Source organism: Arachis hypogaea, unplaced genomic scaffold, assembly GCF_003086295.3.
Source record: "Arachis hypogaea cultivar Tifrunner unplaced genomic scaffold, arahy.Tifrunner.gnm2.J5K5 arahy.Tifrunner.gnm2.scaffold_36, whole genome shotgun sequence".
NCBI lineage: Eukaryota > Viridiplantae > Streptophyta > Magnoliopsida > Fabales > Fabaceae > Arachis > Arachis hypogaea.
Genome location: NW_027255471.1, coordinates 127,501 through 145,000, shown reverse-complemented (window position 1 = coordinate 145,000; position 17,500 = coordinate 127,501). Strand labels below are relative to the sequence as shown.

Below are 17,500 nucleotides of genomic sequence, written 5' to 3'. Positions count from 1 at the left end.
AGAAGAACTTAATTGTCGGGAAAATGGAATTTCCATGACAATGGCAAAACCCTCTGATATTATTTGAGAATACAAATTCTTGTTAGACCCCCAAAATTGATTTTTACTTGAATCGTTATCAAAAAGAATCAAATGATTCTGTTGATATATTCGAGTAATTAACCGTTTTACAATTAGTAAGCTAGATTTCTTATCATAATCCACATTTTCCGACAAAATATATCGATTTCTATTAAAATCATGACCAGAGGCGAGTCCATAAATATACTCCCGAAAAATAAGTGGGTATAGGAAGTTCTGTTGACGAGATCTATCTAGTTCTAAATATCTTTGATATTCTTTCATTTTTCAAATTCCATTTTGTCAAAGGGATCAAAGATTTATTGGATTGGAAATCCAATACATAGTGCGATACAGTCAAAACGGGGTATTTCTAGATATTCGAATTAAAACGAATTATGAATAGATACCAAAAAATGATGAACGGATTCTCTCCACTTGCTTTTTCCACCTAATTGTTCTAGGATAACAAGCTAGTTAGAAATCCTTTATTTTATCAGCCTAATCGCTCTTTTGATTTTGGAAAAAAGAATATCTTTATCAATATACTCTTTCTTCTACACATTGATCGCCACCCCGTAATGGAGAATAGCTAATAATTAGGACTCATAACAAAAATAAATAATCCATTCATGGGAAAAGCTTTTCCCGCATCAAGCACTAATATATTTTTAACGTCCAATTAGATGGGGTAATCATTCGATTAAAAAGAATGAAAGCTCGTTGCTTTTTGTTTCTCTATAATTGGAGTTGCCAAGTTCTATCCCTTTATTACTTAAACCCAACTTATTTTGTTCACGAATTCAAACAAAAAAATGGTCCGATCCAATAAGAATGAGATCCTTTTAGAATTCGCTATTGATACGACATGCGGCTTTTTCCATTCATTCCTTTCTGGATCAGTCGTGGTCTTACAAACCCTACCGAGGTTATGGACGAAACAATTGCTTCATAAAAATGTGTAAAAAATGGAGTCGCACTTAAAAGCCGAGTACTCTACCATTGAGTTAGCAACCCCCTCCCCCCTTCAAAAAAAAAATAGGAAAAATAGGATGCGTAAATAAAAAAAAAGATGGACCAACCTTTTCTTTGTCAAGAGTGGTATCCTTTATTCAAATTAAATTAATTCTTTTTTTATTTATTTACCCTTGAATAAAAATAAAAAAGGAACTTCATGTTTGTATCACAGAAAGTTTAACGAACTCACTATTTGCTAAAAATTGCCTCTGTAACGTGAAGAAATCGATCGATTTCTTCACGATCGGATTATATTTGTTTTCAATACTGTTGTCAATATTAGTGTTGAAAACATAGAATCGCGAAAAACAAATGAATTCAAATTCGAAAAAAAAAAATGAAATATTAATATAAATCGAATTTGATTATATTTTTAGTAATTTGTTTTTATTATTATTATATAAATAAATATATTCTAGTTGATATTTGTCAATATTCTTTCTAATTTTTTAGAAAAATTATTAAATTATTAATTCAATTTTTTCTATTTCTCTTTATTGAAATACTCCAATTTAACTATTCCATATCCATTTATTTATATACTCTACATTTCTAGACTCTAATATATATCTAATAGATAAGATATATCTAATCGATTAGAATATAGAACTTTATGGATATAATAAAAAAGAAAAATAAGATATATTATGTTTATGCAATAAATTAAGTATCTTTGTCTTCGGCTCAATCCTTTTTTGAAGATTGAGCCGAGTTTAATTGCAATTATCTAGAACGAACAGTAACCACCGGATTACAAAGTATCCATTGCTGGGAATTCAAATTTGATCGCCTTCCATACTTCACAAGCAGCAGCTAATTCAGGACTCCATTTGCTCGCCTCACGGATGATTTCATTACCCTCACGAGCAAGATCACGACCCTCATTCCGAGCCTGTACACATGCTTCGAGAGCTACTCGATTAGCTACGGCACCTGGTGCATTTCCCCAAGGATGCCCTAAGGTTCCACCACCGAATTGGAGTACGGAATCATCTCCAAAGATCTCGGTCAGAGCAGGCATATGCCAAACGTGAATACCCCCTGAAGCAACGGGAAGAACACCTGGTAGAGAAACCCAATCCTGAGTGAAATAAATCCCACGGCTTCGATCTTTTTCAATAAAATCATCACGTAATAAATCAACAAAACCTAAAGTAATATCTCTTTCCCCTTCAAGTTTACCTACTACGGTACCGGCGTGAATATGATCTCCACCAGACAAACGTAACGCTTTAGCTAGTACACGAAAGTGCATACCATGATTCTTCTGTCTATCGATAACTGCGTGCATTGCACGATGGATATGAAGAAGTAGTCCATTATCCCGGCAATAATGAGCCAAACTAGTATTTGCAGTGAATCCCCCTGTTAAGTAATCGTGCATTACGATAGGAGCGCCCAATTCTCTAGCAAATACAGCTCTTTTTATCATTTCTTCGCATGTACCTGCAGTAGCGTTCAAGTAATGCCCTTTGATTTCACCAGTTTCGGCCTGGGATTTAAAAATTGCTTCGGCACAAAATAAGAAACGGTCTCTCCAACGCATAAATGGTTGAGAATTCACATTTTCATCATCTTTGGTAAAATCAAGTCCACCGCGAAGACATTCATAAACTGCTCTACCGTAATTCTTCGCGGATAACCCCAATTTTGGTTTAATAGTACATCCCAATAGGGGGCGACCATACTTGTTTAATTTATCTCTTTCAACTTGGATGCCATGAGGCGGACCTTGGAAAGTTTTAATATAAGAGATAGGGATTCGCAAATCTTCCAGACGTAGGGCGCGAAGGGCCTTGAACCCAAATACATTACCTACAATGGAAGTAAACATGTTAGTAACAGAACCTTCCTCAAAAAGGTCTAAAGGATAAGCTACATAGGCAATATATTGATTTTCTTCGCCAGCAACCGGCTCGATGTTGTAGCATCGTCCTTTGTAACGATCAAGACTGGTAAGCCCATCGGTCCAAACAGTTGTCCATGTACCAGTAGAAGATTCGGCAGCTACCGCGGCACCCGCTTCTTCCGGAGGAACTCCAGGTTGAGGAGTTACTCGGAATGCTGCCAAGATATCAGTATCTTTCGTTTCATACTCAGGAGTATAATAAGTCAATTTATAATCTTTAACACCAGCTTTGAACCCAACACTTGCTTTAGTCTCTGTTTGTGGTGACATAAATCCCTCCCTACAACTCATGAATTAAGAATTATCGCAACAACCAGATCTACTCGACACTACTATACTTAGTAGTTAACGAAACCTTTCACTTCACAAGAATCTTTCAAAAAATGATCAACTAATATTATCAATCAATCCGAATAGTTTGTTATTAAACGATAGTATTTGATTTGCCAAATACATCATTATTGTATACTCTTTCATATGTATGGCGCAACCCAATCCTTGGTTTTTCGCAATCTCTTATCCTTTTTTTTTAATCAAAAAAAAAATATATCTAATCTAAATAAAAAAGTAATTCTTGACCTTGACAGTAATATATGTTAATCCTAGATGTCAAAATAGTAAAAAAAAAAATACTAGGTATAAATTGTATGCTCGCCCATGAAATATGAGCAATAGGTGCCGATGATATAGAAGAACCAAATCGTAAATAAAGTTCAGGTTCGAATCCCATAGAAAATATAGGCGGTATTGTCTATAATTATAGACAAATTCAAGACTTTCGAAAGATTTCATCCAACTAAAAAGAAAAGATTTCATACAAATTAATAATTTAATTCTATTAATTTTTTGAATCATTTGGTTGAAGTTGAAAAATTCAACCATTGCAATGGAGGCAGTACGTTAAACAATTGAATTGTTTGGATGGTACAAACTAGAGTACTAACTCCGATTTATTATTTTATTATTTCTATTTAATTAACTGATCAACTTACTTTGCTTTGTTATCAAGCATTTTTTTGAATTTGATTTCAAAAATCTTCTAATCTAACTAAAACTAAAAAAAGGATATATTAAAATATGAGAATAAATCCTACCACTTCTGGTCCTGAGATTTCTGTGCTTGAAAAAAAAAACCTGGGACGTATCGACCAAATAATAGGTCCGGTATTGGATGTAGCTTTCCCTCCAGGGAAGATGCCAAATATTTACAACGCTCTGGTAGTAAAGGGTCGAGACATTGTTGGTCAACAAATTAACGTGACTTGTGAAGTACAGCAATTATTAGGAAATAATCGAGTTAGAGCTGTAGCTATGAGCGCTACAGATGGTCTAATGAGAGGAATGGAAGTGATTGATACGGGAGCTCCCCTAAGTGTTCCAGTGGGCGGAGCAACTCTAGGACGAATTTTTAACGTACTTGGCGAACCTATTGATAATTTGGGTCCTGTAGATACTCGCACAACATCTCCTATTCATCGATCCGCGCCTGCCTTTATACAATTAGACACAAAATTATCCATTTTTGAAACCGGAATTAAAGTAGTAGATCTTTTAGCTCCTTATCGCCGTGGAGGAAAGATTGGACTCTTTGGCGGAGCTGGAGTGGGTAAAACAGTACTTATTATGGAATTGATCAATAACATTGCCAAAGCTCATGGCGGTGTATCCGTATTTGGCGGAGTGGGGGAGCGTACTCGTGAGGGAAATGATCTTTACATGGAAATGAAAGAATCCGGAGTAATTAATGAAAAAACTATTGGAGAATCAAAAGTTGCTCTAGTGTACGGTCAAATGAATGAACCGCCTGGAGCCCGTATGAGAGTTGGTTTAACTGCCCTAACTATGGCGGAATATTTCAGAGATGTTAATGAACAAGACGTGCTTCTATTTATCGACAATATCTTCCGATTCGTCCAAGCGGGATCCGAAGTGTCAGCCTTATTGGGTCGAATGCCTTCCGCTGTAGGTTATCAACCGACCCTTAGTACCGAAATGGGTTCTTTACAAGAAAGAATTACTTCTACCAAAGAAGGGTCTATAACTTCTATTCAAGCAGTTTATGTACCCGCAGACGATTTGACCGACCCTGCCCCTGCTACGACATTTGCACATTTGGATGCTACGACCGTACTATCAAGAGGATTGGCTGCCAAAGGTATCTATCCAGCTGTAGATCCTTTAGATTCAACGTCAACTATGCTCCAACCTCGGATTGTTGGTGAAGAACATTATGAAACTGCGCAAAGAGTTAAACAAACTTTACAGCGTTACAAAGAACTTCAGGACATTATAGCTATCCTTGGGTTGGACGAATTATCCGAAGAGGATCGCTTAACTGTAGCAAGAGCACGGAAAATTGAGCGTTTCTTATCACAGCCTTTTTTCGTAGCAGAAGTATTTACCGGTTCGCCAGGAAAATATGTAGGTCTAGCAGAAACAATTAGAGGGTTTAAATTGATTCTTTCTGGAGAATTAGACGGTCTTCCCGAGCAAGCCTTTTATTTGGTGGGTAATATCGATGAAGCAACTGCGAAGGCTACGAACTTAGAAATGGAGGGGAAATTGAAGAAATGACTTTAAATCTTTGTGTACTGACCCCCAATCGAATTGTTTGGGATTCAGAAGTGAAGGAAATTATTTTGTCCACTAATAGTGGACAAATTGGAGTATTACCAAATCATGCACCTATTGCTACAGCTGTAGATATAGGTATCTTGAGAATACGCCTTAATGACCAATGGGTAACAATGGCTCTGATGGGTGGTTTTGCTAGAATAGGCAATAATAAGATCACCATTTTAGTAAATGATGCCGAGAAGAGTAGTGACATTGATCCAGAAGAAGCTAAACAAACTCTTGAAATAGCAGAAGCTAACTTGAGTAAAGCTGAAGGCAAGAGACAACTAATCGAGGCAAATCTATCTCTCCGACGAGCTAGGACACGAGTAGAGGCTATCAATATGCTTTCGCAATAAGAAAATTGGTGTATACGAATAATTCTAAAAAGTGAAATAAAAAAATGAAATAGAAGAAAATATACAAAAAAAGGTATAGGTCGAACTTATTAGCTACCATAGTCAATGGTAGCTAATAAGTTCGACCTATACCTACTTACCTACTATTGGATTTGAACCAATGACTACCGCCGTATGAAAGCAATACTCTAACCACTGAGTTAAGTAGGTCATTTTTTACAAAAAATGGAAAGAAAAGGGAAGGGGGGTACCCGTCTATCAGGTCAATGGATTATAAAAGGAATATTAAATATACGCAATACCAAGGCAATATCAATAAAAAAGAATTTGATCACGGAATATTCATCTTGACAAGAATTTTTGGATATAATATGATCAAATATGTATCAAAAACGCAAGGGCTATAGCTCAGTTAGGTAGAGCACCTCGTTTACACGCGCGCCAATGTTTTTTTTTTTCAAAGGAGTCCATCATGTAATTAAAAGAGTTGATCTTTTTGAGAAATCGATGTCTTACTCCACTTTAGGGAACAAAACAAGAGAACAATAGTCTGACAAAGGGTTGAGACGTCCAGTAGAATCCATCATTGATTTGAGATATTGATAAGGTGAATACCCAGTCTATTCAATGCTATGCATAATGAGTAAAGGGACCTCAAAAAAATTCTCTTTTCGGCCTATCTTATGAACTTTAAGGTGTATAGGGTTTCATTTCTTGATACTTTCAATTTTTTTTAGTAGTTCGATAGAGAGTCCATTAAACTTAAGTTGATCTAGGCCATAAGCAGACCTACGTCAGGATAACCCCCTTTCTTTGAAACACTTTGGTAGTGCTCTTTGATTGTAATAAAAATCAAAAATCAGAGCACAGGGAATCATCTTCTTATTCTTTCTGTCAAGAAAAAAGATGGTAGACTAACTGATCGAAATATCAGTTAATGAAAAAGCCCAATGCAAAAAAGATGCATGTTGAGTTTTTTAAACAATTCAAATCATTTTTCTAATAAACAGTTTGATTTGTTTTACCGAGAAGGTCTACGGTTCGAGTCCGTATAGCCCTACCCTAAGATAATAATATATATATTTCTATTTCTTGTTAAATATACTCACAAATTGAGTATCTAATATATCGCATTTATTAGTATTCTAGATTTAGAATACTATACATAATAATATTATACCTTGGATTTTGAAATATAAAAGAATCTCTCATAGAATAGGTTATGTTAATATTAGATAGAATAATGAAAAATTTCAAAATTAGATAGAATTCTAAATAGATTAAATAATCGAATTCTAGAAATTCGATATTCCAATCGACTAATAACATATATTCCAATCGACTAATAACAACTACTAATTTGTTTCTGTTAGATTTTCCACATTCATAGGAGTACATTTATGTTTTTGCTTTACGACTATGATATTTTTTGGGCATTTCTAATAATATCCAGCCTTATTCCTATTTTGGCATTTCTAATTTCTGGAATTTTAGCCCCGATTAGCAAAGGGCCCGAAAAACTTTCTAGTTATGAATCGGGAATAGAACCAATGGGTGATGCTTGGTTACAATTTCGAATCCGTTATTATATGTTTGCTCTAGTTTTTGTTGTTTTTGATGTTGAGACGGTTTTTCTTTATCCCTGGGCAATAGGTTTTGATATATTGGGGATATCCGTATTTATAGAAGCTTTAATTTTCGTGCTTATCCTAATTGTTGGTTCAGTTTATGCATGGCGAAAAGGGGCATTAGAATGGTCTTAATTCTTGAATATTTAGATAATAAAAAAAAAACATTTAGACAGTTATGAATTCCATTGAGTTTCCCTTACTTGATCGAACAACCCAAAATTCAGTTATTTCAACTACATTAAATGATCTTTCAAATTGGTCAAGACTATCCAGTTTATGGCCGCTTCTCTATGGTACCAGTTGTTGCTTCATTGAATTTGCTTCATTAATAGGATCACGATTCGACTTTGATCGTTATGGACTGGTACCGCGATCTAGTCCTAGGCAGGCAGACCTTATTTTAACAGCGGGCACAGTAACTATGAAAATGGCTCCTTCTTTAGTTAGATTATATGAGCAAATGCCCGAACCAAAATATGTTATTGCTATGGGAGCCTGTACAATTACAGGGGGTATGTTCAGTACCGATTCTTATAGTACTGTTCGGGGAGTTGATAAGCTAATTCCCGTGGATGTCTATTTGCCAGGCTGTCCACCTAAACCAGAGGCCATTATAGATGCTATAACAAAACTTCGTAAGAAAATATCTCGAGAAATCGATGAAGATCATATTAGGTCTCAACAAGAAAATAGGTGTTTTACTACGAACCACAAGTTTCATGTTGAACGCAGTACTCATACCGGCAATTATAATCAAGGGTTTTTCTATCAACCACCATTCACTTCGGAGATAACCTCGGACATATTTTTCAAATATAAAAAAAGTAAGCATCCTGCCACGAAGCCAAGTAATTAATTAGACCGAATCCTTTTTGTTTTTTACAAAAATCCAATATACAATAAATAAAAAATAGCAAGTCAATCTTCAAGAATTTCACCGTAATGGAAATGGAAAAGACTCATACAAAACTTATACAACAAAAATAGCAGGAGAAATAAAAAATGCAGGGTCCTTTGTCTGCTTGGTTAGTCAAACATGGACTTGTTCATAGATCTTTGGGTTTCGACTACCAAGGAATCGAAACTTTACAAATAAAGCCCGAAGATTGGCATTCCATTGCTGTCATCTTATATGTATATGGTTACAATTATCTACGTTCCCAATGTGCCTATGATGTAGCACCAGGAGGACTGTTAGCTAGTGTGTATCATCTTACAAGAATAGAGTCTGGGATAGATCAACCGGAAGAGGTATGCATAAAAGTATATGTACCAAGGAAAAATCCCCGAATTCCTTCTATTTTCTGGGTTTGGAAAAGTGCGGATTTTCAAGAGAGGGAATCTTATGATATGTTAGGAATCTCTTATGAAAATCATCCGCGTCTGAAACGTATTTTAATGCCCGAAAATTGGATAGGATGGCCTTTGCGTAAAGATTATATCGCCCCCAATTTTTATGAAATACAAGATGCTTACTAAATGATAAAAATACAAAAACAAATCTGGCATTTCGACAACCAAAAAGAAAAATATTCAAGGAATATCCATTCATTCTCTTAGAGACCAAAAAAGTAATTGAAGTTCAATCAGACAGAATAAAAGAATAATGGAAGTCCCATTCCCATATAGGGATTGGATAGATAACAAAATTCACAACAATAATGTGGGTATTGCAAAAAAGATTTGGGTAAGGATTCATTGAGATTGTAAATTTTGAACAATACTTTTTTCGTATGAGCCAAGCCAATAGGATGAACTGAAAAAGTTCTGCATCATGAACTATGTAACGTTCACATCAATATCTATTCTATTATATTGCCGCGAAAAAGAAAGTAACATGAAAGCAAAGGAGATGCAGAAAATAGAAATGAAATATCAAAGGAAAATACATAGGTCCGATTCTCTTTGTAATGTATCCGAGATTTTTTTTGACTATTCCCACCCTTGAACTTTCCAAGACGAGACTTTTTGATCTTTCAACCATTTAATGTAACCATTCGAATATTATTGAACTATTAATATTCTTTTGGGAGCCCCCCCACAAAAAAAGGGGGGTTCACTTTTTTACATATTCTATTTAATTTAATGTTATAGACATAAACATATACCGGGAACATACACCTATTCTTTACTCATCTAGTAAACATCTCCAGACACCTAGATGGATAAATTAATATGTATCAACATCCGATAAAAAAGAATACGTATCTATTATTCACAATCCATATTCCTATTTCATTTTAATGAATATAGATTATGGATAAAAGATACTCATACAAATTCATCATGTGCCAGGAACCAGATTTGAACTGGTGACACGAGGATTTTCAGTCCTCTGCTCTACCAGCTGAGCTATCCCGACCTCTCTTGAGGCATCATATTAATCTTATTAGATTACTTAAATATATGTCAATGACTCCATATCAACTAAAAACAAGACAAAAAAAAATTCTAATTAGAATATATATTATTATTATTAGCATATATATATAAGAATATATTATTCTTATTCCATAGTCCAAATAGATTCCAATGTATTCCAATACATATTCCAAACAAATACTTATGATTGTTGATTGTGATAAGAAAAAGAAAGAAAAACTCTACTCGAATCCATTTGTGAAAGACTATACTAAATAAGACACATAACGAATTTCAAAAATTGAAAAAAAAAAAAAAACTAACATATGGGAAAAAGAATTAGAGAGTTAAGCAGGTCTTTTGGGGATAGAGGGACTTGAACCCTCACGATTTCTTAAGTCGACGGATTTTCCTCTTCCTATAAATTTCATTGTTGTCGAGATTGACATGTAGAATGGGACTCTATCTTTATTCTCGTCCGATTAATCAGTTCTTCAGAGGATCTATCAGACTAGGATGGAGTGAATAAATTGATCAGTTAATATGAATATTCAATTATTTCTTTAACTTGGAATTGATTTGATTCACATCTTTCATTTGTGATAGACATCTTTCCATTTGTGATATAAGGATTCAAAAATAGGGATTTCGAGTAGTGTATTCATTAATCAATTGAAATAGTATTTCAGTACAAATACGTAAACAAGTCTATATACATATTTCTGTATAGCCTTTCGAGAATTTCATTTGTACAGAAGGATTCCTTTCCTCACGCGAAAGGAAAGGTCGTCAACTCCATTTGTTAGAACAGCTTCCATTGAGTCTCTGCACCTATCCCTTTTTTATTCTCGCTTTCTTAATGTTTATTTCCTTTCCGAAAACGGGATTTGGCTCAGGATTACCCATTGTTAATTCCAGGGTTTCTCTGAATTTGAAAGTTATCACTTGGTAAGTTTCCATACCAAGGCTCAATCCAATTAAGTCCGTAGCGTCTACCAATTTCGCCATACCCCCTTTTTTTCCTTGCGATTAGAATCGCATTAAGATGTTTTTTTTTATAATTATGTCGGAACTGTAGAATTTATTAGAAATATATTCCGCTATTGAAAAATGTTTCCACCCATTTTATTTACTTTCTTTCATCTATATCGGATATCCAGATTTTGTCGAATCTGAAATAATTGTATTATTTCTATATTCGCAATTCAATATACATAGATAGATACCATATATCTATATCTTTTTTAAAGCCCCTTACTTCTATAATCTTTTTTCATACAATTTGTAATACTCGAAGGGTCGATTTTTTTTTCGTCTTAGTTTTTACCTTTCCGAAGGAAAACACGGGAATCTTTCATTATGATCTGGATTGGGTCTTTCTCTTTCTTTCAGTTAGTAATTGGGATATTCTTTTGATTATTTCGAATAAAATAGAAATTCGATAGAGATATCGAATTGATAATTACTTTTTAGAATTCATTCTGTATATAAATTGAGAATTCTTTATCTTATATAAATTCAATTAATTTAAGGATATAAATATATGGTTAAATTTATCCTGATAATCCAATCTTTTATAGATAGATTATGGATAGATTTATACATATTAAATCTTAATGGATAAGAATATTCTAAATTCTAGATACTATCTATATTAGTATATAATATATATTACTATATTAATAGTATATATTACTATATTAATCTATTAATATAATTACTGTAACTGTAATAGAATTTTTACAAATTCGAAATGATAATAAATAAAAGAAATGAAATATATATTTTTTTTTCTAATTTTATTTTAATATTCAATTTGTAATAATTGAATTATGACATATTCATTATGTTCGGAATAGCAAATTCCAAACTGTTAATAACTAAGATCCTATTAGTTTATTTAATTCCTATGCATGCGCATTTTCTTTTATATGAGCCTGCTTAGCTCAGAGGTTAGAGCATCGCATTTGTAATGCGATGGTCATCGGTTCGATTCCGATAGCCGGCTTTTCTCTTTTTGTTGTTGTTTTATTTTTTAAAAATGGATAATGTCTTTTTTTTAGGAATCCAAAATTGGTGAAGTTTGATCTCTGTAGAACAACTCAAGAAACAAACCTCCTTTTTTCTCTATAAATAGAATAAGGTTCAGATATTGATAGAATTCATACAATTCTTCTTTGTACTACAATGCTTTTGTGAATTTCGCTTCATTTCTCATATCATATTTGTCATTTAGTTTAGTTTTAATTTCGATTTTTCATTTTTTAATTAAAAAGGGAGTCTTTATGTCACGCTACAGAGGGCCTCGTTTCAAAAAAATACGCCGTCTGGGGACTTTACCTGGACTAACTAGTAAAAAGCCTACAGTCGGAAGCGAATTTAGAAACCAATCACGCTCCGGTAAAAAATCTCAATATCGTATTCGTTTAGAAGAAAAACAAAAATTGCGTTTTCATTATGGTCTTACAGAACGCCAATTGCTTAAATACATTCGTATCGCCGGAAAAGCCAAGGGGTCAACCGGTCAGGTTTTACTACAATTACTTGAAATGCGTTTGGATAACATACTTTTTAGATTGGGTATGGCTTCGACTATTCCTCAAGCCCGCCAATTAGTTAACCATAAACATGTTTTAGTTAATGGTCGTATAGTAGATATACCAAGTTATCGCTGCAAACCTCAAGATATTATTACAGCGAAAGATGAACAAAAATCGAAAGCTCTGATTCAAAATTCTCTGGATTCAGCCCCACGTGAGGAATTGCCAAACCATTTAACCCTTCATCCATTCCAATATAAAGGATTAGTAAATCAAATAATAGATAGTCAATGGGTTGGTTTGAAAATCAACGAATTGCTGGTTGTAGAATATTATTCTCGTCAGACTTAATACTAACTAAAAAAACAAGAGTTTTGATACGAGAATTTTAGCTCATTCAGGTATCATCTACATGGATATAGGACGATTTGCATTCCCTGTCCACTTTTTCCAGTATTTTGCATTTCATATTACCAAAAAAATTGGAATTGAAAATTCATAGCAACTAAAGTTGGAATAATGGTATCCGTTGGCATTTGAGATATTGCAGATTGATGAATTAACGGAGAGAGAGGGATTCGAACCCTCGGTAAACAAACAGCCTACATAGCAGTTCCAATGCTACGCCTTGAACCACTCGGCCATCTCTCCCCCATGATGATTATGGCCCAGAAACCGGAGCAATAGTGAATGATTCATATTCCATTTTTGGATAGGCGCCCATATAAAATAAATAATCAATTCGACCTATACGAAATAATTTTTTGTTTATAAAAAAAACCAACTTCTAGGCCGTAGGCTAAAAAAATTCATTAATGAGTCCTTTTTTACGTTATTTCGTACTATTTGTATTGTACAATTCCTTTGTTTGTGGGATTCTTTTTTCTCACGCGATAAAGAATTCAATTTTCGAATGGATTCCTACCTATGCCTAGATCTCGGATAAATGGAAATTTTATTGACAAGACCTTTTCTATTGTAGCCAATATCTTATTACGAATAATTCCGACAACCTCGGGAGAAAAGGAGGCATTTACTTATTACAGAGATGGTGCGATTTGATTATTTTTTTTTACCGATCTCAGTCTTATGAGAAAGACACATTATTTTATTCGTAAAAAAATGGCAAAAAACCGACGCTTGCTGAAGGTGAAGTTTACAAATAAAAAAGAAATTCCTTCTGTCGTGTATCCCCGATTAATGCAGCCTCATATGCTTCAATTATAGATTTTTAGTATTAAGCGAAAGGTTATACCTATACTATGGAGTTAGATTAACCTTACTCCACTAGTAGCAATAGGCGGCATGGGGGAAGAAGCACTACGATTAGGAATCGACAACACGAAAACTTTGTAAAAAAATTCTTCCTTTCTTTTCGGGATCGGAACTAACAAGAATGGTTGGGACAACAAGCATCCATCTCGTTCGTATTTTTGGATACCCGTATAACCATCGAAGGGTGTTGAGGTGACTAATTCCGGGAAATTAAGCGGCGTTGAGGACAAAGATATTGTTGGAGTTATCCTTTTTATCCAGTACCAACAAACTTGATGTTAAGAAAAGATCTTTTACAGGAAGGTTGGCTAGAGATTTCTTGTAAAAACACTAGCCCTGCACAGGTGATAATGAGAGAGAATACTGGAATCTTTTTTTGATTTAATGTATTCATTTTTTTTTCATTATACACATAAAGGAGGAGCCGTATGAGATGAAAATATCACGTACGGTTCTGGAGCGGAGATTCTTTGAACTGAATGACGACCGTAACGGATGTCAGCGCAATCTGAAGGAAATTATGCAGAAGCTTTACAGAATTATTATGAGGCTATGCGACTGGAAATTGATCCCTATGATCGAAGTTATATACTTTATAACATAGGCCTTATTCACACAAGTAACGGAGAACATACAAAAGCTTTAGAATATTATTTTCGGGCACTCGAACGAAATCCGTTTTTACCCCAAGCTTTTAATAATATGGCCGTGATCTGTCATTACGTGCGACTATCTCCACTATAGAAAAAAAGGCTTTGTACATATATATCGTTCAAAACTACGATTTTTATCAGCTGTAGGAAACAAAAAAACTTCATAGAATATAAAAGTAAAAAAAAAATGAAGAAATAGAGATATGCCTAGATACTTTTTTCTATGGATAAAAGATCCAATTGATAGAGGAAGCGCCGTAAAGATCAATTGGCGAGGTTTTAGGCCGAGACAATAAGAACTGCTTACAACTTATATCATGATACAAAATCTATCATGATATAAGAGTTAGGAATCCACTTATGTAATAAAGTTGATCCCCTACCCTAAGGTTTTGAGCAGCGGTGTAGTATCAGATCCCACAGATAGTAAGTCTTTTCTTTCTTATGAAAAATAAAAAGAAGTCTTTCTCAAAGATTCTATAGACCATAGAAATGTCATATTAGAAAGTATATGATATATGAAATTGAGATAGTTACCTTTCAGAAAATTAGAGAATGTTAATGTAGATGTGTTATTCTTCGGAAGGTAGGAGAAAAGATAAAACTATAAAAATAAAAAGAAAAAGAGATGAAACCCTTTTTTAATCAAAATTCAAGTTTGAAACTCATGTAGTTAACCCATTCCATTTTCTTTTGGTTAATTCCAGAAAAATGGAACAATTGACTGCTGAGCCGTATGAGGCAGGAAACTCTCAAGTACGGTTCTAAGGGAAGGAATTTACTCACCTATTCCGACCGCGGAGAACAGGCCATTCGACAGGGAGATTCCGAAATTGCTGAGGCTTGGTTTGATCAAGCCGCTGAATATTGGAAACAAGCTATAGCCCTTACCCCCGGTAATTATATTGAAGCACAGAATTGGTTGAAGATCACAGGGCGTTCTTAATTTAATAAAAACACTCTTTTTTTTTTTAGTTCTATTTATATTATTCTATATACCCTTATATCTTAATATATATTATTTCCATATTTATTTTTATATTTCTTACTATATTTATCTTACTAAATAATCTTATTTATATATTATTATATTTAATATTTAGTTTAGAATATTTAATGCATATTTCATTTAAATGTATATTTAATGTATTTAAATGTATATTTAATGTAATTAAATGTTTGTTGTCTACATCAGTCCATCCAATAAAACTGAAAATTTAGAATAATATTCTATATATCTATTATATAAATATATTAGGCTATAGTAATAGTCAATCCAAAAATTCCATTATATCCCTTCTAAAAAAATCGTTCTTTTTCGTCTCGTATTTTGTAGAGATAAATGGTATGTGGATACAGCAGAGAATTTGCCTTTTTTCTGTTATTCAAACTAAAAGTGAAACTCAAAAAAGAGAACTCAAAAAAACTAAAAAGAAATAGCAGTATGGCCTCTAGCAATGCTGATGACTGCTCACGTAATTGGAAATAGAGTGCATAATAATCTCTTCTATTAAATTATTTAATAAGACAGACATAAAATAAATTCCATCTTTGAATTTCAAATTCAAATCTGAATCCCCTAGCCTAGGTTGCACAAAAAAATTATTGAATTGAAATTCAAAGTCCAGAAGGAGTTTTAGAGGATTCAAAAAGGTCCGTTGAGCGCCTATATCTTATGTCATAATAGATTCGAACACTTGCCCCGGATTAACTTCCGGATCATAATTGTTCTAGTGAATAACTAAAGAAAAAAATTGGAATAGATAGATGGGAGATAGAATAGAAAGAAACTCAATATAAAAATCTCTCAAAAGTTCACTAATCTTTTTTTTTTATATTGGCAGGTCTCTTTGTATGTGTTGTCCGGAAGGAGGAGGACTCAATGATTATTCGTTCGCCGGAACCAGAAGTAAAGATTTTGGTAGATAGAGATCCCATAAAAACTTCTTTCGAGGAATGGGCAAAACCCGGTCATTTCTCAAGAACAATAGCTAAGGGACCCGATACTACTACTTGGATTTGGAACCTACATGCTGATGCTCATGATTTCGATAGCCATACTAGTGATTTAGAGGAGATTTCCCGAAAAGTATTTAGTGCCCATTTCGGCCAACTCTCCATCATCTTTCTTTGGCTTAGTGGCATGTATTTCCATGGTGCTCGTTTTTCCAATTATGAAGCATGGCTAAGTGATCCAACTCACATTGGACCTAGTGCCCAAGTGGTTTGGCCAATAGTGGGCCAAGAAATATTAAATGGTGATGTTGGCGGGGGTTTCCGAGGAATACAAATAACCTCCGGTTTTTTCCAGATTTGGCGAGCATCTGGAATAACTAGTGAATTACAACTTTATTGCACCGCAATTGGTGCATTAGTATTTGCAGCCTTAATGCTTTTTGCTGGTTGGTTTCATTATCACAAAGCTGCTCCAAAATTGGCTTGGTTCCAAGATGTAGAATCTATGTTGAATCACCATTTGGCAGGATTACTAGGACTTGGATCTCTTTCTTGGGCCGGGCATCAAGTACATGTATCTTTACCAATTAACCAATTTTTAAATGCTGGAGTAGATCCAAAGGAGATTCCACTTCCTCATGAATTTCTCTTGAATCGGGATCTTTTGGCTCAACTTTATCCCAGTTTTGCCGAGGGAGCAACTCCATTTTTCACCTTGAATTGGTCAAAATACGCGGATTTTCTTACTTTTCGTGGAGGATTAGATCCAGTAACTGGCGGTTTATGGCTGACTGATATTGCGCACCATCATTTAGCTATTGCGATTCTTTTCCTGATAGCTGGTCACATGTATAGAACCAACTGGGGGATTGGTCATGGTATAAAAGAGATCTTAGAGGCCCATAAGGGTCCATTTACAGGCCAGGGTCATAAAGGTCTATATGAGATCCTAACAACTTCATGGCATGCTCAATTATCTATTAACTTAGCTATGTTAGGCTCTTTGACTATTGTTGTAGCTCACCATATGTATTCTATGCCTCCTTATCCATACCTAGCTACCGACTATGGGACCCAACTATCATTGTTCACACATCACATGTGGATTGGTGGATTTCTCATA

The 17,500-nt window shown here is 34.3% G+C and overlaps 2 protein-coding genes and 3 non-coding genes across 5 annotated transcripts; 3 read left to right on the top strand and 2 right to left on the bottom strand.

The window, feature by feature from the left end:
- The first annotated feature begins 4,063 nt into the window (after window positions 1–4,063).
- LOC114927092 (ATP synthase subunit beta, chloroplastic) lies at window positions 4,064–8,576 on the top strand. The gene has a single exon (XM_072231829.1). It carries the CDS (start codon window positions 4,064–4,066, stop codon window positions 5,558–5,560), a length of 1,497 nt encoding a protein of 498 aa, XP_072087930.1. The 3' UTR covers window positions 5,561–8,576.
- On the top strand, window positions 7,768–8,576 carry LOC114927093 (NAD(P)H-quinone oxidoreductase subunit K, chloroplastic). The gene has a single exon (XM_072231831.1). The coding sequence runs from the start codon at window positions 7,768–7,770 to the stop codon at window positions 8,446–8,448; it is 681 nt and encodes a 226-aa protein (XP_072087932.1). The 3' UTR covers window positions 8,449–8,576.
- A 1,305-nt stretch (window positions 8,577–9,881) lies between these two features.
- On the bottom strand, window positions 9,882–9,954 carry TRNAF-GAA (transfer RNA phenylalanine (anticodon GAA)). The gene has a single exon. It is a non-coding gene; the product is annotated as a tRNA-Phe (tRNA).
- A 1,934-nt stretch (window positions 9,955–11,888) lies between these two features.
- On the top strand, window positions 11,889–11,961 carry TRNAT-UGU (transfer RNA threonine (anticodon UGU)). Its single transcript has one exon. It is a non-coding gene; the product is annotated as a tRNA-Thr (tRNA).
- Window positions 11,962–13,056: 1,095 nt separating this feature from the next.
- Window positions 13,057–13,144, bottom strand: TRNAS-GGA (transfer RNA serine (anticodon GGA)). The gene has a single exon. It is a non-coding gene; the product is annotated as a tRNA-Ser (tRNA).
- Window positions 13,145–17,500: the final 4,356 nt, after the last annotated feature.

What these genes read in the sequence shown, in the direction of transcription:
- LOC114927092 (XM_072231829.1), top strand. Translation starts at nt 4,064, where the DNA reads ATGAGAATAAATCCTACCACTTCTGGTCCTGAGATTTCTGTGCTTGAA.
- LOC114927093 (XM_072231831.1), top strand. Translation starts at nt 7,768, where the DNA reads ATGAATTCCATTGAGTTTCCCTTACTTGATCGAACAACCCAAAATTCA.